Source organism: Trachypithecus francoisi, unplaced genomic scaffold, assembly GCF_009764315.1.
Source record: "Trachypithecus francoisi isolate TF-2019V2 unplaced genomic scaffold, Tfra_2.0 Lachesis_group1, whole genome shotgun sequence".
Classification (NCBI taxonomy): domain Eukaryota; kingdom Metazoa; phylum Chordata; class Mammalia; order Primates; family Cercopithecidae; genus Trachypithecus; species Trachypithecus francoisi.
Window position 1 is genome coordinate 144792011 of NW_022681454.1, and position 26854 is coordinate 144818864.

Below are 26854 nucleotides of genomic sequence, written 5' to 3' on the forward strand. Positions count from 1 at the left end.
AAGGAGAAGAACTGCCCTGTGGAGATACGGTTCATCTCTTGCTCAGCCATCTCCCCCACCCTCCCTGGGAACACACTTACGAAAGAAGGAGCTCAGAAAACTCTTTGGAGTTCCAGTGGTGCAGCTGGTTAGCACGCAGCACTCATACAGAAAACTCTTCCTCATCAGAATCTTCTGCACAGGGTCCTCCAGGTGTCCCCCGCAATACCCGTCATAAACAATTTCTTCTTCCAGCCATCACCACCATCTCCAAGTCCTCCTTGTCTGGATTCAGTTGTTCTAGAGCTCCGTTTGTAAGATTTTCTCTCTTAACCCTTCATTGTAAGCTGGGTCAAAAGTCAGTAAGAATTACTTTGTACAATCAGTTTTCAAGATTACCGTCTGGGGAGCTAGCTTAATCAGAGCCTGGAATTTCTCCTGTGCTTCATTTTTAGGAGAATTGAAATCCATCTGACTGGGCACGGTGGCTCACGCCTGTAATCCCAGTACTTTGGGAGGCCGAGGTGGGCGGATCACCTGAGGTCAGGAGTTTGAGACCAGACTTAACATGGAGAAACCCCATCTCTACTAAAAATACAAAATTAACCGGTGTGATGGTGCATGCCTGTAGTCCCAGCTACTCGAGAGGCTGAGGCAGGAGAATTGCTTGAACCTGGGAGGCGGAGGTTGCGGTGAGCCGAGATCGCATCATTGCACTCCAGCCTGGGCAACAAGAGTGAAACTCCATCTCAAAAAAAAAAAAAAAAAAAAAACCATCTAAGATTTTTTTTGAGAGCAAGGTCCTTGCTGTTGCTGGCGTTCTTGCTTGCTCAGTTTCTAGGGCCTGGGACTGAGGGAACATGAAGCTTTAATCAGCTACAAGCTGTTGGGGGCTGGGGTTATGAACCTCTATATGTGTCACATTTGCTTCCATAGCAGTTTAGGACCATCGCCTATAAAATCAAGGCCAAGTCAGTGCTATCTTTATAGAACATTGCTGCCTCTGCAGGGTTGCGTGGAGCAGTTAATATTTAATGGGGACTGAAGATTAGGCCTAAGGGCCGAGCCTTGATGGTTGCAGATCAGGTGCGTTTTATACTAGCTGGGAGGACCACGAAAGCAAGACCAGTAGAGGGAAATAACTGTTCTTGTGAGCTCTGTTTTCCATCTTCTGCATTTTCTACCCAAGCCCATAATGTACACAAATTATATTATACTAAACATATTTAATAAAATGGTCCCCTGTGAATGCATACATTGTGCAACTCATTAAAAAAAAATTAGCTTCGGTTTAAATTCATCCTGTGCCATCATCACAAAAGCCTAACTCTTTTGTAGTACCCTCCCTGATGTCCAAAGGGAAATGGAAGTTTGTCTATGTGTGGGATTTTAATGTTGGGGTATTAGAAATTATAATCCAAGATACCAGCTCAGAAAACAAGGCTCTTGTAGAGTTGTCTAATTTATTATGCAGTAAGTGGCAACTGAGAGTGACTTAACCAATAGGTGACCAGAAAGGAAGAGGTTGGACCCCACAGGGCTGGTGTGCTGCTTGGAGCTGTTCTTGATTTCATTGGTTTATACCTGGACTCCTTATAGTGAGGAAGTCATTGTGGCCTCCATTGTGCCTTTTATCTTCCATTATCTGATTTTGAGCATTGTGTTTTTTTGTAGGGAAAACATTCCTCACTGTGTATTATCTGTGGTTTATTTTAAGCATCTTTGATTTAAAAAAAATGTAAAGACAGGACACCCAGGTACTGTCGGGCTGAACTGTAAATGTAATTTTATCATTTGATTAACAAATCAAGTAACACCATTTAATTATTAGTGGAATTTTTTCTTCTCTGGGTATTTGTTTGAAATTGGATGCTTTTTTTTCCTCCTAGGTGACAGTCCTAACCCTTCCAAGGAGGACACCCCTACTAGCAGTCTGGACTCACTTTCCTCCCCGTCTCCTGTGACTGCAGCTCTCCCTGGGCCTCCTGGACCAGACAAAAACCACCTTCTGGCAGATGGAGGGAGCTTTGGAGACTGGGCATCCACTATGTAAGTAACCATGCTTCTGTTGGGTGCTGAAGGGAGGAAGGCATAATTTAGTTCCTTTTGAAGTTTCCATGAGCAGTGACCAGTGGGTGCTGAAGCCATTACATCAAGGAACCCTTATTGTCTTATCAGAGGGGCCATCACAGGGAGAAGGGTCCTTAAAACAGAGCCTTCCTTGAATACTCTCTTTGTTTCTAGTATGGAAGGGTAGATGGATGCTATGTCAAATCTGATCTAATCAATTCCTGGGCAGTTTTGGATTCTGCAAAGGAAATTTGTTACTATCCCACCCAAGATGTTTCCCCACTAGTTATGCAGACTTTTAGAGAAGAGAGAATGCATGCTGATGGACAGACTGTTGAAACTGTCCATAGAATGATATTTTACTTACATGAATTTCTGAGAGCAGTATGCTAGCATTCTGCTCTGTTTTGCTCGATAGCGTCCTGCAGAGTTGAGACGTGATGGTTGACATGTTTGATTTTATCTTCTCAGTTTGGTTTAGTGCCAGGCATGTGCAGATCAGCTCAAGTATATTAGGACAAATAATATTAATACAAATAAAGTACTTTGAACCTGTGAGGGCTTGTCTGGCTGTGTTGACCAAGGCTGTTTAAAGGCAGGATGGTGGTGGTGTGGAACCCAAAGGGCATCACGTTTCAAACAAGTGTTCAGAGAAGAGAAAACTCCACTAATAATTACAAGACAATACTTGATTAGTCAATCAAATTTTATCTAAAAATGCATTTATAATTCATCCAGAGAGTTTTTTTTTAAAGATGGAGTTTTGCTCTTGTTGCCCAGGGTGGAGTGCAGTGGTGTCATCTTGGCTTACTGCAACCTCCACCTCCTGGGTTTAAGTGATTATTCTGCCTCAGCCTCCCAAGTAGCTGGAATTACAGGTGTTTGCCACCACACCCAGCTAATTTTTGTATTTTTAGTAGATATGAGGTTTCACCATGTTGGCCAGGCTGGTCTTGAACTCCTGACCTCAGGTGATCCACCTGCCTCAGCCTCCCAAAGTGCTGAGATTACAGGCGTGAACCACCATGCCCAGCCCATCCAGAGAGTCTTAAAAAATTTTTTTTGAAGCCAAAGTTGCTTAAAATAAATTATAGATAATGGTGTCATCTGACCCTAGCTGGGCATTCTTGGGACTTTAAATGGACTGGAAAGTGTTCCTCAGATTACTTGGCTTTTTATAGTTACTGCTGGATTCACATGAAATGATTATGAACTTATTAAGTATTAAGAGAGGCTGGGAGACATTTGGCATGCCAGAATTTGGGGGTGACCTGAAGACTTTGAAAATCAAACTGAGACTCCAAGTATGGAAACACATTCTCCAGATGAGATTTTTCCTGCCAGTGTTTTCATCTGTGCTTAGTTTTTATGCTGAGGATTGTGGATTTAAATCCTACATTACTCAGGTATGCTTGTCACCGTTACTGTTCCTTTTCCACAATAAAAATTTTGTTTCACCGTAGTACTACAAGCAACAATAACAGTAGTTACCTAGGCACCCAGAATCTATAATCCTGGTTACACTTGAGGTGGAATTTAGCTTGTGTGTGTGTTTTAGTGAAAACCAGATCCCTAATTATGCCTTTCAGTAAGTGAATATCACAGGCAGTGGAGTGCAGTTTAGGCAGTCATCTTTCTTCCGTAGTAGTTCTGCAGAAAAGTGACATTATGAGCTGTGGTAGAGCCAACACTCAATTCACAACACGTCCATGCCTGAAACAAGAAGGGCTTGATATTTTTGGTCATAAATCAAATGAGGAGTGAATTCCCCAGCTTCCTATTCATACGCATTTTTAAATGTCATGAAAAGCACTGCAACCTTGAGAGGCCAAAAAGGGGGTTGGGGGGAGTAGTTGAAGCAAGCCTGGAGAGGAGATTTTTTTTTTTTTTTTTTTTTTAATGGAGACTTTCTCCTACTTCAGAAACTTGATCTTTTTTTTTTTTCTGTGCCATGGGTGGAATACATCTATGTTTCTCTGAAGTATATACTAAAATGTTTCTTATGTATCTTTTAAAGGATTTACTGATGAGTGTGTATCAGTCACGATTTGTCATTATGTTAGGAAGTTTGTATATAGATGTGTGCCTGTTGGACTTGGGCACGCACCAGAACCCCCTGTAGGTCTCACTAAGACCCACACTGCTGGCCCCACCCCAGAGCTGAGGATTCAGTAGATCTGAGAAGGGACCTGAGAGCTTGTCTTTCTAAGGAGTTTTCAGGTGACAATGAGTGAGCCTTGATAGAGAAGACCATCCGCTGCTCCTCGCCTGCTTCCAGGGCTGTGCTGAGTATAAGCTGCTTCTTTGAGGAGTGTAATTAGGATAAGTGATTTTTCCACATCTTTTGTTTAGAAAAACACTCTTCTAGGGTCATGCATTGCTGCCTCTCAGTAGCCTGTGTGTGCTTCCCACATCCTTTGGTTCTCTTTGCCTCAAATGTCTGTTGTGCTTTTTTGCACAAGCCAATCCTGACCTATCTTCACGGTCTAATTTAATCTTCACCTCCAGGAAGTCTTCCCCGTGCTCTAATCTACAGGGAGCCTCTAGAGAGATCCCTTGTCAATATTTCTGCTGATACTCATTATTTGGCGCTAAGAAATTCAAGTCACCTTTGAGTATTGTTTAATATTTGCCTTTTAGTATTATTTTATATTTATGTGGAATAAATATTTCTACATATCTATCTAAGCTTTCCCTTACCCCAAGCTAGATCATAAAATTGTTTTTTTTTTTTTCCCCAGGGAGTGGGTGGTGGGGTGGCAAAGACAGAGTCTCACTCCGTCACCCAGGCTGGAGTGCAGTGGTATGATCTCGGCCCACTGCAACCTCCGCTTCCTGGGTTCAAGTGATTCTCGTGCTTCAGCCTCCCAAGTAGCTGGGATTATAGGCATGTGCCACCACATTGGCTACTTTTTGTACTTTTAGTAGAGATGGGGTTTCACCCTGTTGGCCAGGCTGGTTTCAAACTCCTGACCGCAAGTGATCCACCCTCCTTGGCTTCCCAAAGTGCTGGGATTACAGGCATGAGCCGCCGTGCCCGGCCATAAAATTCTTAATGATAGGAATTGGATCTTACATTCTTTGAACTTTTTTGTGATATTGACATAATTATTAGTAAACATTTAATTTCTTATTTTAATTATGTATTTATAAAAATGCTACCTTTTGGAAATCTCATTTCTTTCTGTATGTTACTGAATGTCTCTTAGGCTACTACATTTGGTTTCTTATTCATCATCATATTTTTCTGAGACGGAGTCTAGCTCTGTCACCCAGGCTGGAGTGCAGTGGCACAGTCTCAGCTCACTGTAAGCTCCACCTCCCGGTTTCATGCCATTCTTCTGCCTCAGCCTCCCGAGTAGCTGGGACTACAGGTGCCTGCCACCACACCTGGCTAACTTTTTGTGTTTTTAGTAGAGATGGGGGTTTCACCTTGTTAGCCAGGAACGTCTCGATCTCTTGACCTCGTGATCTGCCTGCTTGGGCCTCCCACAAGTGCTGGGATCACAGGTGTGAGCCACCATGCCTGGCTGATTCATCTTCTTTCTTATAAAGCTTACAAACTCTTCCTCTAGCAATTCCACACAATTAATCTTACCATTTGCTCCTTACTGTGTTTTGTTTCCTTAGCCTTTATAAGTTCTCATTGTGTGTTCTCTTGTCTTTTTCCCCTTTATCTCTACATACCAGCTGTACAGTATTAAATATGATAGGTTCTAAGTAAATGCTCATTAAGATCCCTTTTAGCCAAAGTTGCTATGGGGTCATTAAAACTCTACTCAGGGCTCTTAATAGGAGGCAATGCCTGTACTGTGATCTCAGGTCCTACGGAATGGAGTCCAAATTTATGTGGATCACATAGGGCCCCAGTAGATCTGTTGAACAAAAATGCTAAAATCTCATCCACTGGAAAACAATTTGCAGAGGAAAATGTACAGCAGCCGTGGTTCTGACATAGGCAGTGTGTCAATGCAGCTGTTGCCTCTGATAGGTAGAAAACAATGCAGCAGAATTGGATTCCTTGGGTTTCTGCTGATGTTTATGACTTGTGGGTGTTATTCATTGCAGTCAATCAATCTGTAGCTATTACTTACCTGTACACTCAGTAAGGTGATGGGTGACTTCATTGCCAGTGAAGAATTGCTAGCTCAGTCTCCTTGGAGGACATTACATCATAGGTCAAGGTATTTCAAATGTTCCAAAGTCATTTTTTCCCTACAATAAAGTAGTTTTTGTTAAACAGGTTTTCTTCTATTGTAATTGATGGAGCCAGGTCCTTGACAAGTAATCCTTTTAGATTCTCTGCCACAGAAGAGAATCTCTTTTAAGAAATATCAGGCATTGCTATCTGCTTCCTCTACAGATTTCAAATGAAAAAGAGCATCTCCTTTTCTGCTGGCACATTCTCAAATTCAAGATGGCATGGTCTCAGAATAGCTCACTCTAGTTCGGGGTGCTGGCACCCTGAGATGCATCTCACTCTATACCCTGGCAGCCCAGGAGGGCAGTAGATTCTCCTCTCCCGCCCACTGAGAGGCTTGGCTTTTTTATCCTGCATGTTAAGATATCCCTAAAGCATCTATCCCAGCTAGTGCCTCAAGCTGTCATTGTGCCACTGAGATTTGTGCCTACTCAGACTTGATGTCAGTTATTTAAAATCACTAGATAACACCTTCCTATTCCCATATACAGCCTTGTGCATGTCATCATATACTTTGTACTCACTGGTAACCATTTTTATTCTTATCAATGAAACTACTTGTTCCTTTTAAATTGGGCAAATGAATGGGGGTTTCTCAGAGACAGCTGCTTGGCATTTCAAATTACTTCACTGTTGGTTCCATGATTGCTTTTCAGGAAGTCAATAAATTTTGCTGGGAGATACCAAAGTACCCCCCTTAAATATGATTTGTGGCTTAGTATACCACAGTAAACTGTGAATGATTTGCCTAAAGTTCAGAAAAATAATCATTTTAGATCATTTTTAATAGATTTCTGTGAAGTCTGGCGCATACTGAGAAAGTTGCTGTGAGAAGTTACAGGGTGGCAGTCACTGGCGAACTCTGTCTTCACTTCCTCCCTTCCCCCCTCTCTGTCTTTCCTCCTTCCCTCTCCCTCCCTTCAGAGAGGGCTCCCTCAACCTAGCGCTCCTCAAGGGCCAGGGTGGTCGGTTCACCCCAGAAGGTGGTATCTTAATCAGATTATTTTTAAAAAATAGATATATCTTTTAAAAGTGCTTTTTGCACATTTGCTTTTTTTTTTCCCCTAACTTGACCAAAATGAACATATACTGCTTTTGTAATAAGGAGTGGGAAGCTCTGTAAATTTCAGGTCAGGAGAAGGGTGATAAGTAACCTAAAGGAATGAACTTCCCATTGCAAAAACTTCCTGCATCTTTGTTGGTTAGTAGGGGGATGATTTCCTAATAAGATTAGCAGCTTTACTCTGTTTACTTGTATGTGGGCCCTGGTTACAGAATGCAGTGGGTTACACTGAGATCTCTAGTAGAGCCTAGTGCCTTCTTGTGGAAGGATGTGGTCTCTGATTCTGGGTACTGTGAAGAATGAATTGGCAGCCAGTACCTGTTACCATACCTAAGTAAACAGCAGGGTCACTTAGATAGTGGAGGTCTAAGGGAGCTCAAATCTAAGGCAGAACAGGGCCAAATGAACAGGAGGAGCATGCTGCCTTGCTGTGAGCCCACAGCAGCCTGTTAAATTCTGCACGGAGGTTAGCTCCTTCCCCTACCGCTTACGGGTCTGGGGATTCAAGGGAGTAGAACCTTTGCTTTAGCAGAGGCTAGTGGTTGAGGCTGCAGAGAAAGTATGATTAGATACCCTCTTGGCACTTCCAGACTCAGAGACTATGAAACATTTAGTATTATGGGCCACCAGACTTTGTTGCAGCTGTGTTGTAAATGACATTTCCTCTTAATGCTTGCATCAACCCAGTGGGGTAGATATATAGTCATTTTTAAAGATTGGAAAGCACAAAGGACGTAGAAAAATTGGCCCAAGCCACACAATCAGTAAAGGACAGGTGAGTTTGACCTCTCGTGTGTCTGCCCAGTGACTTGTTTTACTGTAGAAATTGAAATTGTGCAGTTGCATATGGGGACATTGTTTGAATTGCAGGTGTTCTCCACCCTGCCCCAATTCTGAAACCCAGTGAAACAGCCATGGCTGTCAACTGGTCAGTGCCCTTGGATTGAAGAGGGAACACTGACCTTACATTAAGTCATGTGGCTGTGGTTTATAATTATCTATGGGGAATAAACACTTGAATCTGGTTGCTGCGAATTCATCATCTAACACCTTGGCTGAGATGCGGGGAGGAGGGCCTTCTCCCCCACAGCAGCGCTGGAGAGACTTGGAAATTTGATCTGTGCAACCAGGCAGCATCCATAATCTTTTTATGAGTAATATGATATTCAGTTGTCTCCCTTCAGCTTCAGAAATGCTCTGGAAGTGAATCTCAGGCCCTGTATACTTGACCATCTACCGTCACAGTGTCTATTCACATTCAGTTTGGGGGTACAACTTTTGTCCTGTATGTTTTCTTGAATTTCTTCTCTCCAACTTTGTATAGAAATTATGCTATGCCGACTGCCTGGCCCCTTACATGCTTTGGTACACATCCATTGTGGCTTGCTGGGGTATTTTTGGGATCTGCTTTGTGTACTTGGCACTTGCATGTGGCCTAATTCGTGTCTTCCTTTGCTGTGCTGTAGCTGCAGGTGCTGAAATTTGGAGGTTTTATTTTTAAGTCAGAATGTTGATAGTCCATGTAACTTTAAAGCCCTACCATGAAAAGATGACTTCCCAAAATAAAGATATGTCTGAATTTTGTAGTAGCTTTTCCACTACTTAAGACTTTAAAAACAATTAAGTCTTGCATCAGTCATTTTTGGTTTTTAGTGTAACTGGTTTTTGTTGTTAAAGATTTTCTTACTTGATGCCATCGTTGTAATTTATTATTTGCTATTCATGAATTGGCTGTATCTCAATGTCTAAACAAGGTAAGGACCTCACAGGCTCCCTCTGTAAGTTCGAGACCGTTTACATTGGTAAATCACTGATTTCAAACAGGCCTGGCTTTGCATCCACGTTCTGTTTCTTACAACCTTGAAGATCTTATATAAGTGATTTAAGCAAACCAAGGCTCAGCAAGATTATCTGTAAAAGGGGAATAATAACGTCCGTCCCTCTGGGCCGGGGTGAGGTTTCCAGATACCACATGTAATAAAACCCAATCACTGCTCCCCTGAGAGCTGGAGGCAGCCACCTGCTGGGATTTTCCTTTCCTCTGAGCACGTAATTCAATCTTCTTAGTTTAACTTGACCCCAACTTCCTGGTTCATCAGTTACATAATCTCCTTACTAAATAGCTCAGAGAGAGAGCCTTTCTAGCCTTGGAGAAGCTCTAGATGTTGACCTGAAGTTGTGTTGTTTTTAGCAGTTACTGTATTTATTCCCAGAGGACTCAGCTGGGGCTGCTCTCCTAGTGTCTTGCTTTGGGGATCTGCTTTGTCAGAGCTTCTGAGAATAGACCCTTGGCTATCACATGATCAAGGCATGGGGAGCCTACTGAGACCCAACCACATTTATAACTTACGCTGAGCCGCATACCCAGGTACCGCACCCATTACAACAAATAACCCATAAATCTGTTTGTAAGTAATTGGTGGATTTTTCTGAGCAGAGTATCTGTGTCTCTTTGGAGCTGTGCTTGACCCTGTTGAAGATGTTCAGCCCTCACATTGGGTGGCAGCTGGTTGAAACATTCCTGTCAGTGACTCTGCAGCACTGTAACCTTCAGACCTTGAATGCCCCCTAATTTTCTGAAATGAAGTTACAGTTCTTTTTCTGTTCTGCAGCAAGCTAAAGTTCAGCCTTCTTACCTGATTCCACACTGATCCTCTGGAAGGAAGATAGGATTCAAGGAGAACTCTTTGAGTGGAAGATTGGTCAGAGATGTAATTCTGCAGCTGTTCTCTTACAGCAAAACCAAGAACTTTTGCTATAAGAGAGTGGAGTTTGGGAGTGAACCTTGTCAGATGACTAGGTAGTGATGTCCTTTCTTGTTGGAGGAGGAAATCCATATAGGAGCCTCAGGATCACACAAGTTGAGGACTGAGTGTTAAACATGGCAGGCCTTCCTTCATGGGGCTCGGGGATTTCCTGCAGTGCCCTTCCTCCTCTCCCTGACCGCGTCCTTCCTGCAGAAGATATTTGTTCTCAGCTGGGTGCAGTGGCTCACGCCTGTAATCCCAGCACTTTGGGAGACTGAGGCAGGCGGATCAGTTGAGGTCAGGAGTTCCGAGACCAGCTTGGCCAACATGGTGAAACCCCATCTCTACTGAAAATCCAAAAATTAGCCTGGCATGGTGGTTGGTACGCACCTGTAATCCCAGCTGCTCGGGAGTCTGAGGCATGAGAATTGCTTGAACCTGGAAGGCGGAGGTTGCAATGAGCTGAGATTGTGCCACTGCACTCCAGCCTGAGGGACAGAGCAAGACTCCGTCTGTGGGGGACGGAGGGAGAAGATATTTGTTCTCAAAGGTGAACAAGTTACTGCTTTTACGTGCTGGGTTCCTGTATTGGCTGGCTCCCTGCTGCCTGGGAGGTGATCTCGTACAGTTGAAGAGGGCCTCTGCTGCAGGAAAGCACTGGGTACGTGTGGGTCAGCCCCAGGCACCAACAAGGGAGCCCTGCATCACAAAACCAGTGAAGACGGAGGGGATTCTCCATCTGAGTTGCCTTCATCTCCCCCAACCCCCATGTCCCTCCCAGGCTTCTTATTTGGTCCATTTAATCCAGGGGTGAGCAAATTGTGGCCCACTGCCACTTGTCTTTATAAAGTTTTATTAGAACACAGCTACACTTAGTTGTTTACGTTTTGTCTGTGGCTGCTTTTTGACTGACAGTGATAGCAGAATTGTGTAGTTGCAGAAAGCCTGCCAAGCTTCAAGTATTTACTCTCTGGCCCTTTACAGAATAAGTTTGCCGATCTCTAGCTAATCAGTAATCAAAACAAGTGTATTTGGAAAGGGCCTACCTTTCTTAAAACCCAGCTTCAGGAAGTGCAGTTCACCACTGTGGTGGTAGATGGAGAGTGCAGGTGATTTTAAGCGTAAGCTTCACACATCTCTTCTTGTCATTAAACCAACCAGATATTTTCCCTACGGGTTTTGGATGCCCCCAAATGTTTGTTTATAATTTCAGAAGACCATTAGTGTTTCAGTGACTGAAAAATCTATGTGGGGTTGTTCTTTTTATAATGTATCATTTAAAATAAATTTTTATTTTCAAATAGTTTAAGGTTTACAGAAAAATTACAAAGATAGTACAGAGTTTCCATAGACCCTTCACTTCCTCTCTTCACGTCCCACCCCCACCCCTGCCCCCAGCCCTTAGCATCTTACAGAACTGTGGTACGTTTGTTAAAAAATAATGAAATTAGTGTTGATACAGTGCTGTTAACTAAACCACAGACTTCATGTGGACTTTACCAGTCTTTCCAATAATGTTCTTTCTCTGTTCCAAGCTCAAATCCAGGATGTCATGTTTCTATTAGCAACTTTAGATTTTTTTTTTTTTTTTTTTTTTTGAGACAGAGTCTTGCTCTGCTGCCCAGGCTGGAGTGCAGTGGCACGATCTCAGCTCACTGCAAGCTCCATCTCCTGGGTTCACGCCATTCTCCTGCCTCAGCCTCCCGAGTAGCCAGGACTACAGGCGCCTGCCACCACGGCTGGCTAATTTTTTGTATTTTTAGTAGAGACAAGGTTTCACCGTGCTAGTCAGGATGGTCTCGATCTCCTGACCTCATGATCCACCAGCCTCGGCCTCCCAAAGTGCTGGGATGACAGATGAGAGCCACCGTACCCGGCAACTTTAGATTTTTTAAATGATGACATCTACTTAATATAGCCATACTTTTTTCCCTTTGCATAGCTGATTTGCTGTCTTTTGGTAAATTAAATGGTTAGTGATGATATAACCCTAGAAATCAGAGGTAAGGTCTGAACCAGAAATATGTAATAGTAGTGAGGGCTTCATTTATTGACTGCTTACTGTGCTTCAGTGCCTTACGTGTATTATCTCATTTAAACCCCACAGTTGACCCAGCCGGTGAGTCATGACTCTCTTCACATTAGCTGAGGGAGTTTAAGTTGCTCAGCCAAGTTTCGGTTGTGGATGACGCCAAGTGCAGACTAATGACGGCAACTGTGGGCCAACCTCTGGGGAGCACTCTTAAGTCATTTGCTTCCTCCTCAGCATAGCCTCTAGCTATTAACAAAAAGAGGAACAAGCCTAGGGGAGGAAGAAACTGCAAGCTGGCACTCAGCCAGCAATGGCATTGCCAGCCTTGGCACCCAGGTCTCTCTGCGGAGTGGCAGAGTCTTAGGCATTTGTAATTTGCATGTGTACAATCCTTCAATGGCCTTTCTTTGCCTTTAGGTTATGATTGTGCCTCCTGAATATCCCAGTACTCACATCTCTCTCACCGTTCTTTCCATGTTCCATTCCAGTCACTCAAGAGGACTTGAGGGTCTGAGATCTGTGCTGTCTTGTCAAAACAGGGTTTACTAGAAACAGGACCTTGAGTAAGTTGCTTTCACCTTTTTGAGATGGTCTTCTCATATGTCATGTGGAGTAATAGGGTGGTTGGGAATAAGTGAACTGTGCCTGCATGTTGCATCTAGCACAGGGCTAGATTGCACAGTTATGCCTTGCATGAGCCTGGGTATGGGGAGGTGATGATGATGTTGACTATGGCAGCATCAGCTTCAGCATTAGCGCCACACAGATGCTGCCTCCTCCAGGAAGCCTTCCTGGCCATCCCCATGGTTATTAGGTGCTCCCTCCACTCTTCCTCTGAGGGACCGTGGACAGATCTCTACATGGATCTCAGTGCCTGTATTATGGTTATTAATTGGGCATTCTCCACTCGGCTGGAGAGCAGGTCGTGTCACGGTTGCCTGAGTGTCCCCAGGGACTAGCACAAGGACTGAAAGGAAGTCCTCAGACCATAAATGATGAGCCAGTGGGTCTACTCTGAACCTTCCTGATGGGCAGCAAAGGCCTCCTCTCCCAACCCTGTGGGTTATGGCGACTTGTATGTCACAGGCCTTTGTTTCTCTGCACTGCTGTTATCCCTCGGTGTGCTTGTGTGCTTGTGTGGAATCAAACAGTGTGCTTGTGTGTGGAGTTCTCCCTCTCCTGGCACTTAAGAAATAACTGGCATTTATTTGAACAGAGATTTTCCCATAATATACAGATCTACAATATTTCCTTCTGTCTTTATTAACATTTTCAAACACTCTTGCCCAGGACAGCTGTTCTAGACTTATGCTGTATGTTTCCCAGACTGGCATGAAAGATCATTTCACTAATGTGTTAGTTTCTGCTCAGAGACCTGGCAACTGAGAGTTTAGAATCTTCCATTGCAGTGCAAACTTCTGATTTGATCTCATATTGTATAACTGGAGTGAAATATCTTGGTATTTGGGGGATTTAGTCACTTCAGATAAGCATTCATTTCTTTTCTTAGTGCGTATTCTCCTCGCTCTACCCTTTTGAATTTAGATGGCACTCAGTGCTAATATAGGCTGGAATCAGGGGCTTGTGCCTCTAGTGCTGCCCAAAGCCTGACCTGTCTATGTTATGCAAGAAATGTTTGTTAGATGCAGGAGTTCTCTGCTGATCGGTGCAGCTGGTGTCGAGTTTTAACAGTTAAGGCCCCTGTTCCCTTCCCCCTTTCTGAAATGTTTGTGATCTGCCGCTGCCAGAACGTTTTTAATATGCATGGAGCATAGAGTCTGGTACTGGAGGAGATTGGATCGCAGTTTGAATCAGAAGCAGCATGGACTGCTGATCTGTTCCATTTTCTAAAAATACACTTTGTAAAGTATACACATACACAGCACTGTCATAATTTCATGTTTTGGGGTTTGGCCCCACTGTTGCACGTGAAAGCTACAAGGTCTTTCCTCGAAATTCAGGCCCGTGTTTCCAAGCAAGAGTGTTGACTTTTTAAAGAAGAGAGTTTCCTCATCCTTTACACAAATGCATATTTCCCTGCTTACTGTCTTCCCAGCTCTTCCACCCACCTCACCTAAACACAAGAAATGCCTCTGTGGCCTCAGGAACAGTCAGGTAGACTTTGAATCTATGTATTTTCAGGAATGTGTTTCCAAATTAGCAATTTGAAATCTTCATCTGCTTTTAGTGAAACACTCTTGTTTCTCTTTGTCCCCTTTCTGTGAGAAGGAAGGAGGGTGACATTGGCTCTTCCATACTGAAAATGGAGAGGAATCCTGTTTTAGGAGAAGTCTTTTGCAGTGTAGTGTGTGAAGTTGGGAAGACAGCGAACAGATATGAGTAGTTCTCTATATTTCTGTCTTGGTAAATGTGGTTTCTGAGCTTTTTAGGAACAGTTGACTTCTTCCTCCATGTTCGCAAACTGCAACTTGGCTTTCAAGAAACTCGTGGCACTGAGGTGCTTTTTTGTACTTGATCAGTAGCTGGCATTAAACAGAATTGGTGGTTTGTGCTCATGCTGGTCTTACTAATCAAAAATCTGTAGTTAAAGGGACAACAAGAAAAAAGAACATCCCAAAGATGTTCTTTGGGAAAAAGCTGGGGCTCTCCCCTGAACCACAGAGTACAAAAAAATGGTCCAGTGAGTGTTTTCGTTCTCCCAGTGATGATACTATCAAGAACTGTGAAGGGTCTGAAATTTTACCTGCTTGTGAGCTATCAAATTAGCCTACCATCGTTTCCGGGATGCTGGCAGAAGGCGTGGGACTCAGGGTTGGAGCCAGCAGCCTCTACTAATCACAGCAATGAGAGTATCAGTGTTTTCTTGTGCCAGTTCCCTGAGTCCCGGTTCTTACAAGGCACTGCAGCTTGGGCCAGGTCACACCTGCATGCCTCAAGAGAGAAACCTGGAGCTTAGAAAATCCAGATCTTTTATGATGGGTAAAGCTCACTCTTTGAGAGAGAGAGAGAGGTAGAGAAAGAGAGAGATAGATGTGCCTTAGGGCTCAGTTCTCTCTTGGAGCCCAGGTTGAGGAAAAGCTGTTCATCCTTTGCTTATGGGCTGCCATTCCAAAATGTCTATGTTCCTTCAAAATGTTTTAAATAAAAGAAGGGAAAGAGAATATCAGAAATTCTCTTTGGAAACTAATACCTTACTGTTTTTTTGAGAAAATGTAGGTATTACATTTTAAATAATATTTTAAAAAATTTTCGAATCTTCTTATTAAAAAGTTACCCAAAGTTTGGAAGGTAGGAGATGGTTACATAACGAAGCTCATGTTTACGTTTTTTTTTTTTTGACCTTCCAAAAAATATGGACAGCTTGCTTTTGGGAGACACTATGAAACATGCTATCATCTGATGTGTACTGGCTTGAGATGTGAACTCATTACACGACTTAAGTATATATACTCACTTCTTGCCTTTTAAGTATATATACTCATTTCTTACTCACTTCTGATCCTCCCTGGCCGACAAGCCTCTGAAAAATTTCCTCTATCCAACCACCTGCTCTGCTGCTTCCCAAACATTGTTTGGCTGTACAGGTCTCTTCTTTCACAGGCTTCCAGTTATCCACACGTCTCATTGCCTCATCTCCATAGAGACTGTCTCCAGCCTCGCATGTTGCTCCGTCCTGTGAATATTCCAGCTCACAGTGTGTCTGCCCATGTGGGGTTCTGACATCAAAGGAGTCACCTAGTAGAGGCTTCTGAGATACACCCAGGACATCACATACAGAGACTTAAGTCTACATGGGAAGTCTGGGAGGTAATCTTGGTGAACCGGTTAGTGCTGGATCACATAGCACATGTATGTGTTAAACAGCGACAGAAAGATCACAAAAAACAAAAAAGATGAATGTGGAGAACTTGACCCTGGACAAGGACTGCTGATTCTATGTTCCTGTTTGGAATGAGATGGAGAAAGCCAGGGTGCGGGACAGGCAGGGCTTTCTGTTTTGTATCTGTCATCGCAGTGGTTCTTTCACTTTCTAAAAACCGAGGGGTATTTTCCCTTTACACACACACACACACACACACACACACACACACACACACACACCACACACCACACACACACACCACACACACCACACACCACACACGGAGGTTTTCTTTTTTAAAGAAAGATGTGACGATTAAGCAGACAATAGCTATAAAATTTACGATCTTTATTTTTCAAGGGCCACATAAATATAGTCACATAGTTACTTTATCTTCTTCCTGTAACTGTCCTCCCTCTAGGCAGACGGATGGCAGTCATTGACGATTTATGACTCTGAAGAGCTGAAGGGGGGTGTGGCAAAACATCTCATCTTCCTCCACCGCCACCCTCCAAGCACCTTGAATGATTGCTGGGAGATAACTTGGCAATTGTTTGGCTAACTGTGGCCTTAATTCCCTGCCAGGGCTTCACTCACACCTACTTCTCCTTTCCCTTCCTGATTAGTAAGACAACATTCAATGTTCCTTTTCTGCTAAAAAAGAAAACGGAGTGACTTTTGTGACTGGTGATACAGATCACTTTACGATTTATAAGGTATCTTGCCTTGGGATAAAATAGGTTTTATGACTCCCAGATGAATGGCTGGGTAGGGGAATTGTAAATAAGCTCTTTGAAGAATAATGTTTTTTTTTTTAATGACCCCCTGCTTTTACTGACCAAAGCATAGGAAAGCTTCTGTGTATTAAATACCTACCAAGTCAATTATGCACCAGATTTGTAAAATCCAGTTTTGGTTTTAGAACTTTCTAATTTGGTTGCTCAGATGTTGGCTGATGGCTCCATGTCCCTGCCACTCTGCCTGGCTTCGTGAGATCTGGAAAAAGAGTTAAAGATCTTCCTGCAGAGGCAAGAGAAATACTTGAAGCCATTGGAGAACAACCAGTGTCAACTTGCCCTTTCATTTATTGGTGTCGCAGGCCTCCAGGGAAGGTGTATGGGTTAGAGAGGCCACAGGAGGAGTATTGGGGGAGGTGGAACTGGAGCTGAGCCAAGGAAAGGCAAGATTAGAGCAGGCAGAGGAGGGCGGGGAGCTTGAGAGGAAAGGCAAAGCTTGAGGCAGAGGTGGGAGTGCCAGGAAGCAGAGCTGTGGCAGACAGGAGGCTGCCGGGGCGGCGTGGCCCCTGGTAGGCGGGCAGGTGGAAGAGCATCGGATATGGGGAGACAGGTAGGTAAACTTGGCCCTAGGTTGCTGAATGTTGCTGTGTTGGAGGACTGCACCTGGGGGCTGTCCAGGAGACCAGGCTGGTGCTGAAGAACTCGGTGCCAGTTCTCTGGCAGGGGAAACAGTCTAAGCATGCTGAGGAATGTGGAAGCCTCAGGAAACTGCTCGTGGAAACTGGTGTACTGGTTTAGCGGAAGACGGCGGGCATCTGAGGTGAAGAGCACCTGGGTGCCGCAGACAGGGAACACGTGTGTGTTCAAAATGTCACTGAATGAAATGAGACGCTTCTCAAGGGAACATCATATACCATAGTCACAAACCTCCAGAATAATTCAGATCAACACGGATCAACTACGTGAACTCTCCCTCTGAGCGTAGCGGCCATTCCAGGTGTCTGTTCACTGACCTGTTTACATTAACTTTAAACAAATTGGAAATATTAAGAAATGCTCTGGTCACTAGAAGTTTTTGCTGTTCATTTCTAGTCTTTAGCCCTCTCTAGAGGAAGCCTGAATCCAGTGGCATTTTCTTCTGCACGGCCATACGTGTAGGAGCAGGTGAAAGATCTTTAAATGTTTAGCTGATCTTCTGCAGCTGCCTGTCACATGCTTGATGCTAGATTCCTGTGATTTTCCTTATAATTAGAAAAAATGAATACCTTGAATATCCCGCTACTCCTTTGAGCAATTAGATTCTGGTTTTCTAATTAGTGAACTCATAGGGTGCTAGTAGGTTGGACAGATTGGAGAACCTGGAGAAGGACAGTAAGACAGCTTGAGTTTGGGGTTGTGGCTGGTTTCTGGGTTGTTGCTATCCATAGTTTGGGCTGTAGTCCCGGCAGGATGCAGAGAGGACTCTGTCCCTACTGGTCAGGAGTGATAGGGGAATTAGCGACCTAGTCATCTGGGATTGGGATGTCATGCATTTGATGTTCTGTGGCCTTTCTGCTATTAATCCTGTCCTTCAAACTCCTACCTTTAGCCCAGGTCAGACCCGATCGTCTATGGTGCAGTGGCTTAACCCACAGTCTCCAACCACAACAAGCTCCAACCCAGCTGTGACACCTCCTTCACCCGGGTCATCCCCTTTCCTCTTTTCTCCTCCTGCTACTGTAGTGGACAAGCCACCTGAAAGGTACGTGGTTTGGAGTGGAATGTGGAATATGGTGGCAGCACACACAGGGGGCTTGATGAACCTGAGCAGGTTCTTGTGTTCTCTGCTGGCAAAGGCTTACCCAGATACCCCCAGCATCCCGGTCTTCATGGACAGCACTTACCACCTTGTATCGGGGCGTGCCTCACCCAGTTCAGTAGCAAATTCTTTGGAGGATTTGCCTTACATGAGACCTGCTTGAACCTACTCTGTCGTGCTGGTTGTGCATTTATGAAGAAGTTCTTATTTTGGAAGAACTTCTTGTTCATGAGTATAAAGCACATTCTTTGTTTTAAAGGTAGGCAAGCTGGCACTGGAAACATTCGCTTCCATGGCATCCAATGGCCAGGTCCACAGAGGACAGAGCTGCTGGCCTCCAGCAGGCTCTTCCACCTGTGGTGGCTCAGGTGCTTCTTCCTGTCAGTGGCTTCCCCCATGCCAGTGAGGTGAGGCGTTTCCTTTGGATTTGATTAGACTGGCTAAAAGCATGGTTTCCATCCTTTTCACGCACGGACACAGAGGTTGCTTTAACAAATGGTGAGAAGCTGGGCCTGGTGTGCCTTTCTTGGGGTGGAGGCACAGTGTAAATACAGAACACTCAGGGAAGAGCAACAAGCCCCTTCCAGAGCGGTGGCTGCCTGGGGTGGATCTGGGCCAGTGGTTTCCCACCTGTGGAGCGTGGGTGTGCCGCCTCCTTCTGCCGGCTGGCCGTGTGTCTCCAGGTGCGTGTGCTTTTCCTAACAGACCAACTGAAGTGCTTGGAAATAAAGATGTCCTGTGGTTCTAACAGTGCTGAATGGCAGGAAAGGGCATCCCACCAGGTAGGGAGGAGAATTAGGTGAAGTGGTTCAGTGACAGCTCCTCAGAGAGGCTCCCTGAGGAAAGGCTTGAATTTGAAACCCATCGTTTACTTGAAAATCAAGTGCTATTCTTAGCCTGATGTTCACTTTCATGTTAATTTCTTTTTTGGGAGGAGTTGCCCTACTGGTGACATCAGTGAGATTTGGGGAAGGGGGTTGGGGGTGAGGTTTCTCTCTGTTTTCCACATTTTCATTGGTGTCTTTTGTGTTTTCTTTCTTTTCAGTGTCAGCAGTCGGAAGGCTCGAGCCGTGTATCCGTGTGAAGCTGAACACAGCTCGGAATTATCTTTTGAAATAGGAGCAATTTTTGAGGATGGTAAGTGTTAGTGGGAGCCTCGTCTATGAATCCTGTGGGCCGGATTACTAGCGACCGCAGAATGGAGGGAGCGGTCAGTGACGGTGCTGTCGTTGGGAGGGTGAGTGTCCCGCTTGATGCTTTGGACTGGATTAAGCTGCTGTGTTCGGCTCCTAGGCCCCAATACCAGGGGCCTGTTGTTGATGGCTGGAATGCCACCGTGCTCTCTTCTTGGTTATTCTCCATCTCATCTTGTGGGTCTTCATTCAGGTCATTTCTGTCCTGACAGGAAGAAGCTAGTGTCACTTGCACTTAAGAAATATTTCTGATTTGCACACTTTATTATATTTGTTCTCCCAGAGTTGCTAACCAAGTCCATTAAACGCTTCAGGTTTACCAACTCGGAGTCATCAGAGAATACTACTATGCTTAAAAATGTTCGATTTCTATTTCCCTTACCATTTTTGTGCTTTACAGTTTTGCTGATTTGAACAGTGTGTGAGTCTCCAGATTCAGGTATTGACTTTGCATATTGAAACAAGGGTGTAGCTTTTGAGGATTTAATATTCATACACAAGCATGTAGGAGCTATGCCTGGTTGAATATTTCAAAAAGTTCTCTTATGGCTCAGTGTCTTTTTTTCCCTGCTCTTGCTTTCTTCCCTCCCTAGTCCTGCTCATTATGAAATGCATTGGTTGCTATGGAAACCGTGCTGTCATGTGGGGGTGGAGCTCCTCAGAAGAGTTCCAGGGAAGCAGTAGGAACCTGAGATGCTTGGAATGGAATGGTTGATTATCCAGAATGTTTGGGATATGTGGAATGTATCAACACGAGGCACAGTGGTGTATTGTCAGTAATGCAGCATTTGCTGACGATTGTTTTTTAGAAAGCAAGTTGCCTCATTTAGAACAGATTTCTATATGCGTGTGATATGTGCTCTTCAGAGACAGAGACTCCTGGTAGTGTCAGAAAACAAACAACAACAACAAAACCCCACATGGAACAGAATTAGACTTTGTGGAGAAATTTTGTTCTTGGAATAGAAGCAAGATCATTCCTCCATTACCATAACATACATGCAGTTTTGCCAAGAGAATGTGGAACGTAGTTGCCCTGCCCCAGGCCTGTCTCATGTCGGCACACCATGTGGCTGAAGGGGAGGCTGAGATGGTAGTATTGAAACGCACTCCTTTGAGAAATGTGATGAATTTTTATTTTGTGTGATTAGATTTGTTTAGAAGACTCTGAACTCCCTCCTGCAGTATGGTTTTTGAGATAGTTACCATGGTAGAAGGTGTATCTATTAGGATACCTTAGGCTGCAAATAACAGAAATTGACACAGCTGGTTGAATCAGTCATGAAGATGGAGTAAAGTCAGGTGCAGTGGTGCACACCTGTCATCCCAGCTCGTGCAGAGGCTGAGGCAGGAGGATCACTTGCGCCCAGGAGTTCGAGGCCAGCCTGGATAACATAGTGAGACCCCATCTCAAGAAAGAAAAATGGGTTGGGGGAGGGATTAGTTTGCACCATAGTAAGTTTGGAAGTAGGGAGTTCTAATTTTAATTCATATTCTCAAAGATGTTATCAAAGACTGAAGTATTTCCATCTCTCTGCGAAACTGTTCTCTGCTGATGGACCTGGGCCTCTGTCTGGTTTCCCTGGCGGGAGCAAGATGGCTTCCACACTTCCATGTATCATGGCCACACTCTGGTGGAAGGAGCTGTCTCATCCTTGTGTTCCTTTAAGAATGAGAAAACTTTGCCAAGATTTTCTTCATCGTTTACCCATCCTCACATCCCAGTATGCAGAACTGAGTCACATGCTTACCCCAAATCCATCATTTGCAAGGATTTAGACCAATCAGAATCACACAGGGTATAGGACACCTCTCCTGGGCACACAGCCATGTGAATGAGGGTCAGTGCCTAAAGCCAGCGCAGATCTGCCAGTTTGGATAAAAGGGGACACACTGGTAGGCGTCTGACCCAGGAGACTTATGTTCTCCAGCTCTAAAGTCCCGAGATGACTTAGAGTCTTTCTAAAAAGTGTGCATGTACACACGTACACGTACATAGTCACACATTTGTACATATGTACACACACGTGCACACACATACCAGTGTCTCCGTGTGTTTTGGAGGAGGAGAGCCACTGATTGCAGGCAACGTGGATTCTGAACTCTGCAGTTATTTTGCCTGGACTCACACCATGGCTTTCTTATCTTCCATGTGACCTGGAACAGGCTCCTTTAGGACTCTGTGCAGCTGATTCTTCATCCTCAGTGGCAGGGATGGCCACAACATTGATGTTGTATCAAGATCGCATTGGGGCCACTAGAAAAAGAGGGTTCTGAGTTGCTACAGATGTATGGGGGAGAGGCTGCTGACCATGATGCCACACTGGGTACATCGTAGTGTGCCTCAGAAGAGGCTATGTTTTGAGCCAGGTTGTGTCTCACTCACGTTCTGTGCTCTGCAGTGCTGGTGTCTAGCTCTGTCAGGACTTTGCTGGCTGGGGCACCCTGGGTGTCTCAGGAGCTCCTCATTCTGTCCCTCTCCTAAGGCTGGCTACTTGGAAAATACCTTGTGGATGTGTTGACACCCTCTCCCTACCCAGGCATGTGAGTGTCTCATTTAATGTGAGCTACTTGTCTTGCAGGTGCCCCCCTGATTCTTTCATAGCAGGGCAGATAACGTAGTGGAAGGTGTTCAGAATCAACAGCATTAGGCTTACTGCTTAATAGGGACACTTCTTCAAAGGGTACAGTCAGTGTCAAGCCCTTAAGCAGAGTTTATCTGTGTGTGTGTTTGCACCTCACATCTTCTGTGCATAGTTGATCTCTTAGCTAGTTAAAAGCAGATGCTTGCCCAGAACACGTCTAGGGAAGCCCTTCCTTAAACAGCTATGGGGTCTTCCGGTCTGACAACTAACACTGAGAGGACAGACTGTCAGTCAGGTCATCTGGCCACAGCTTCTGTGGAGCCAGGCAGTGCTCCAAGTGGCCACTCTAGACAGCTCAGCCCACAGGAGTGCTGCTGGGAACGCTCGCTTTCTGCAGACCAGCAATACTTAGTGTCTCTGGAATGCCCAAGACATTCTTCCTATGTTCACTTATCCATGTGGAATCTTCCAGCCTCCATAGATGCTCTTGCAGTGCCATTCCTTTTTGTATCTCATACAGGCAATAAAGGAAATCAGTTGATGGCACCCAGTGGCCTTTGGAAAAAACAAACTCGAGGTCAGAGTGACCCCCGGGCAGCCTCGTCAGTAGTTATGTGGTTTGGGATGTGTGCAGCTCTGAGAAATCCTGACCCGGAGTGTGGGTGACACAGGGGTCTTTAGCAGTTGTGTAGCTCCATGACTGTCCTTGTTCTTTGCCCTTACTGGGTGGGCCAGGCTTAGGTTATGAGTTCCAATTCTAGGTGGAAGATGTGTTTCTTTAGTAGACTTACTAATGCCTAGCTGCTGCTCTGGGGCAATGCCTCCCAACCCCCACCCGCCCCCACCCCTCACCCCCAGGAGAGGGCTGTGTTTGGAAGGTCTCGGGGCAGTGATGTTGCTTTGATGGCCAGAGGGACCTTTCCCTTTTCTCCGGGCCTGGGGAATCCTGGAAATAGGTTTTGCTGGTGACCACCCGCCAGTCCTGCTGTCTTTCCAGACAGGTGTGCTCCAGTCTGATGGGCAGTGGTTGCCTCCCCAGGGGCAGGGTTGGGAGGGTGCTGAGGCAGGTTTCCAGGAGCGACCCCACATGGCAGCAGCAACAGCAGCGGGGCTGCTTTCCTGGCTGTCCCAGGCTCTTTGTCAACATCCATGTGTAGACGTTGGGGAGCAAGTGTGGCCCAAATTAATCCTTAAAAGCCTCTGGCGATTAAACTTGAAAGGTCTCAGATAGACACAGAATAATCCCTGGAAAACAATTTGGCGTTATCCTGGAAAGTTGATCGCATATAGACCCCACAGCCCAATGATTTCGTTGCCAGGTAGATTCCTAGCATGGGAATCTGAGAAAAAAATACTGAGTGAAAAATAAGTTCCAGGTGACTAGACATTATGTGCTTCTGCTTAAGCTCACACATACGCAAAATAAATGGGATATTATTAGGGGTATGGACTTGTGTGACAAAACTGAATTTTACCCATAGCTGTGATAAGATAATGAGAAACATAGCATTCAAGCTACTGGTTGCCTCGGGGTGGGAGATAGGACAGAGCCCAGGACGCAGCCTCCCTGTGGGTCCTGTGGCAGTTCTGAAGTTGAGTGTGGGTTCCTGGCGCTCACCGTGTGCTGATGACACTTACACTTCAGTGATTTCAGTGTTTGTCACACACATTGTCTACGTTATGCTGAAAACTGAGTTGGTGGAAGGGACCTGCTTCTCTCTCATGCTACTTGGGGTCCCTGCCCCACACCCATCTTGTTCCCTCTTGTGGTCTAAAGGCTGTGAGGACACCATGGCTGCAGCAGAGTGAGGCTCTTGGACTGAGACCTGCAGGCACAGGGAGGGTGCGTGGGAAATGACAGACACTGAGGCCACCATGTTCTCCACCCGTAAGAATGGAAAAGCAGAGCCCTGTTGTCCGCGTAGACACTGCTCGGGGGAGTAGCGGTGTGATAAACTAGGAGAGGAGCCCCAGATGGGTATTTTGGGGTTCGATGCTACTGAGAGAGGTCAGATCTTCAGAGAGGGAGGGAGAGCCTGCCAGCCTCATCTGCAGCTGCAGAACCACTTTTCCTGTGCTTGGGGACACCTTGCTGTTGGTCTCCAGACCCTTCTAGCCCACCCTGCCCGCCGCTTGGCCGGGTCCACTTCCAAGGCTCTTATGTTACAGGATCCCCCTTGGTCACCTCTGTAAAGCAGTGACATCTCTCTCTCTACTGGCTTCTGCCTTCCAGGGAGGGGAGGGCTGGGGAGGTGGTGAATGGGGTTGTGGAGGCGTCTCTTTGGTTTGTTGGTTGGGGAGGTTTCCCCAGTCAAGCCTCCTTTCACCTCCAGCATTGTAGAACATCACCTTTTTCCTCCTCTGTTCATCCTGTCTTTTATTAATACTGAGTCTGTGTTTGTGCAAGTGTGTGGTGTGTATAGGGTAGGAGGAGAAACAGTAAGCATGTGCAGGTGAGACTGTATTTGAGACTACCTTATTGCCTCCTCATAGCGGGTCCTGCAGGCTAAGTGCTAGTAACCCTGTGTTGCAGGTAACAGCTGAGCGAGGCCCAGGAGTTAATTTCCCAGGTGCACCCAGCTAGTCAGGAGTCTCCTCCCGGGCTCTGACTTGAGCCCTGGGCCCCTTGCCACTCAGGCCCCCACATTGTTACAACCCTGAGGGCCTCTTTTGCATAGAATCCAAAGCTTTTCCCTGATGGTGGCTGCATACTAGTAGCATTGCCAGCTGGCGTGTTTGGATGAAGTGAGAAGTCTCTAAAAATCCTGGTATGAAGAACAGTGTCAGGGTCAAGGTCATTGAAGGCATGAAAAAAGTGACTTGCTGCCAGATCACTTTGAGAGCACATCTCTTATTTTGCTTATTCATTCATTACACAGATAATCATGTGTCTGACACTGTGCTAGGTGCCGGGTCTCATGTTATAGATGGTACATGCTCTCACAGTCTGGACTAGAAAAGAACGTCTCAGTGTATCTCTCCTATATGTACACGTATGCGTGCACACACACACACACACAGGACACGCAGGGTGCATAACTGGGAGCCCCAACCTGGTCTGGAGCCAGGGGAGGAGTCGTGGAAGTGGGGGGATGCTGAAGCTGCTCTTTGAAGCATGAGTAGGTGCTGTCCAGGCATAAAGGCAGGGAAGAGCATTCAGGCCCAAGGGAACGGCTGCACGGAGGCCTTGAAGGCAGAAGCTTGTTGAATTTAAGGAAAGTGCAGGCGGTTAGGGGAATGCAGACAGCCAGAATGTGTTCCTGTTCATCCAGGGGAGGGAAGAACAAACAGTTACCCTGTTGCAAAGGACAATTAGAATTGGCTTGTCAGTGTCTTCCAAACTGTGGGGCAGCTCTACCTTAGAGGACCATGAACTGAATTCACTGAGTTGCAATTAGCATTCAAAGAGTAATACTTTTCTACACAAATCCATGGGGAAAAAAATAATAGAATACAGAAAGGAAGGCATTGCGTGCGCACAGTGAGGGTAAGAGTGCTGCTTCATGAAACGTGTGTGTTACGGACATGTGTGCCTGTACTTGGTTTTTGATGTGAAATTATTCTCCTAGGTTGTGATCGGAAGCCATCTTTCGAGTTGGTCTGCTGGAGTAGCCCATGCCTCCCCTTTCCTTTATGCCACGGCTGCCATGCCTGCACCTGACCATGGTTGGGGGTTTGAGCTGGGGACTGCCCACAGCTGGGGGTTATGAAATGCTTCTGTATTGCATTTCCGAACCCTGGTGAGGAGTGCTTGGACCTGTGCCCTTTGCTGTCCAGGCTGCAGTTTCCTCGTTGAGTATCACGTGAATATTTATGAACAGTCCATTGTGCCAGGCACCGTGCCCAGATGTATAACGCTCAGGCTACCTTCAGGAGTTCCCAATCCAGTGTGGGAGTCAGACCAGACTGTCAGAGGAGGAGGCATCCAATCAGGTCTCTAAACAGGAGGAATTACCCGGTTGAGAGGTGGGGGAAAGGCATTCCAGGCAGAAGGCACTGCGCTTGCAAAGGCCTGGAGTTGCAGTTGGGATTTCTCTGGATGATTCACTGCAGTTGACATGCATGATGTGCCAGTGGAGTGTGAAGGGCTCCTGTAGGGGCGACCGGAGCCAGGTGCCAAAGGGGCCTGTGTTACAGACCAGTAAGAAGCTTGAGTTTGAGGCTGGGAGCGGTGGTTCACACCTGTAATCCCAGCACTTTGGGGGACCAAGGCAAATGGATCAGCCGAGGTCAGTAGTTTAAGACCAGGCTGGCCAATGTGGTGAAACCCCATCTCTACTAAAAATACAAAAATTAGCCAAGCATAGTGGTGCTTACCTGTAATCCCAGCTACTCGGGAGGCCGAGGCGGGAGAATTGCTTGAACCCGGGAGGCGGAGGTTGCCGTGAGCTGAGATAGTGCCACTGCACTCCAGCCTGGGCGACAGAGCGAGACTCCCTCTCAGGAAGAAAAAAACAAAACAAAAACAAAAACGCAAAAAGCTTGAGTTTGACTTTAAGCAGGGGAGTGATGTGATCAGCTCTGTATTCTAGACAGTTCACTGAGCATCTTTGTGCAGAGTGGGTTGGAAGGGACCGGACTGGAAACCGGGACACTGGTTAGGAGGCTGCTTTGGGACCACGTAGA

The 26854-nt window shown here is 45.6% G+C and overlaps 1 protein-coding gene across 2 annotated transcripts in view; it reads left to right on the plus strand.

The window, feature by feature from the left end:
* The window catches only part of ARHGAP10 (Rho GTPase activating protein 10), a 343992-nt gene that overhangs the window by 316165 nt on the left and 973 nt on the right, over positions 1 to 26854 (plus strand). For both annotated transcript variants that reach the window (XM_033215447.1, XM_033215448.1), the window contains 3 exons: positions 1869 to 2028; positions 18241 to 18393; positions 19496 to 19587. In XM_033215447.1, coding sequence (XP_033071338.1) covers positions 1869 to 2028; positions 18241 to 18393; positions 19496 to 19587 — 405 coding nt within the window. The remainder of the gene's footprint in view (positions 1 to 1868; positions 2029 to 18240; positions 18394 to 19495; positions 19588 to 26854) is intronic.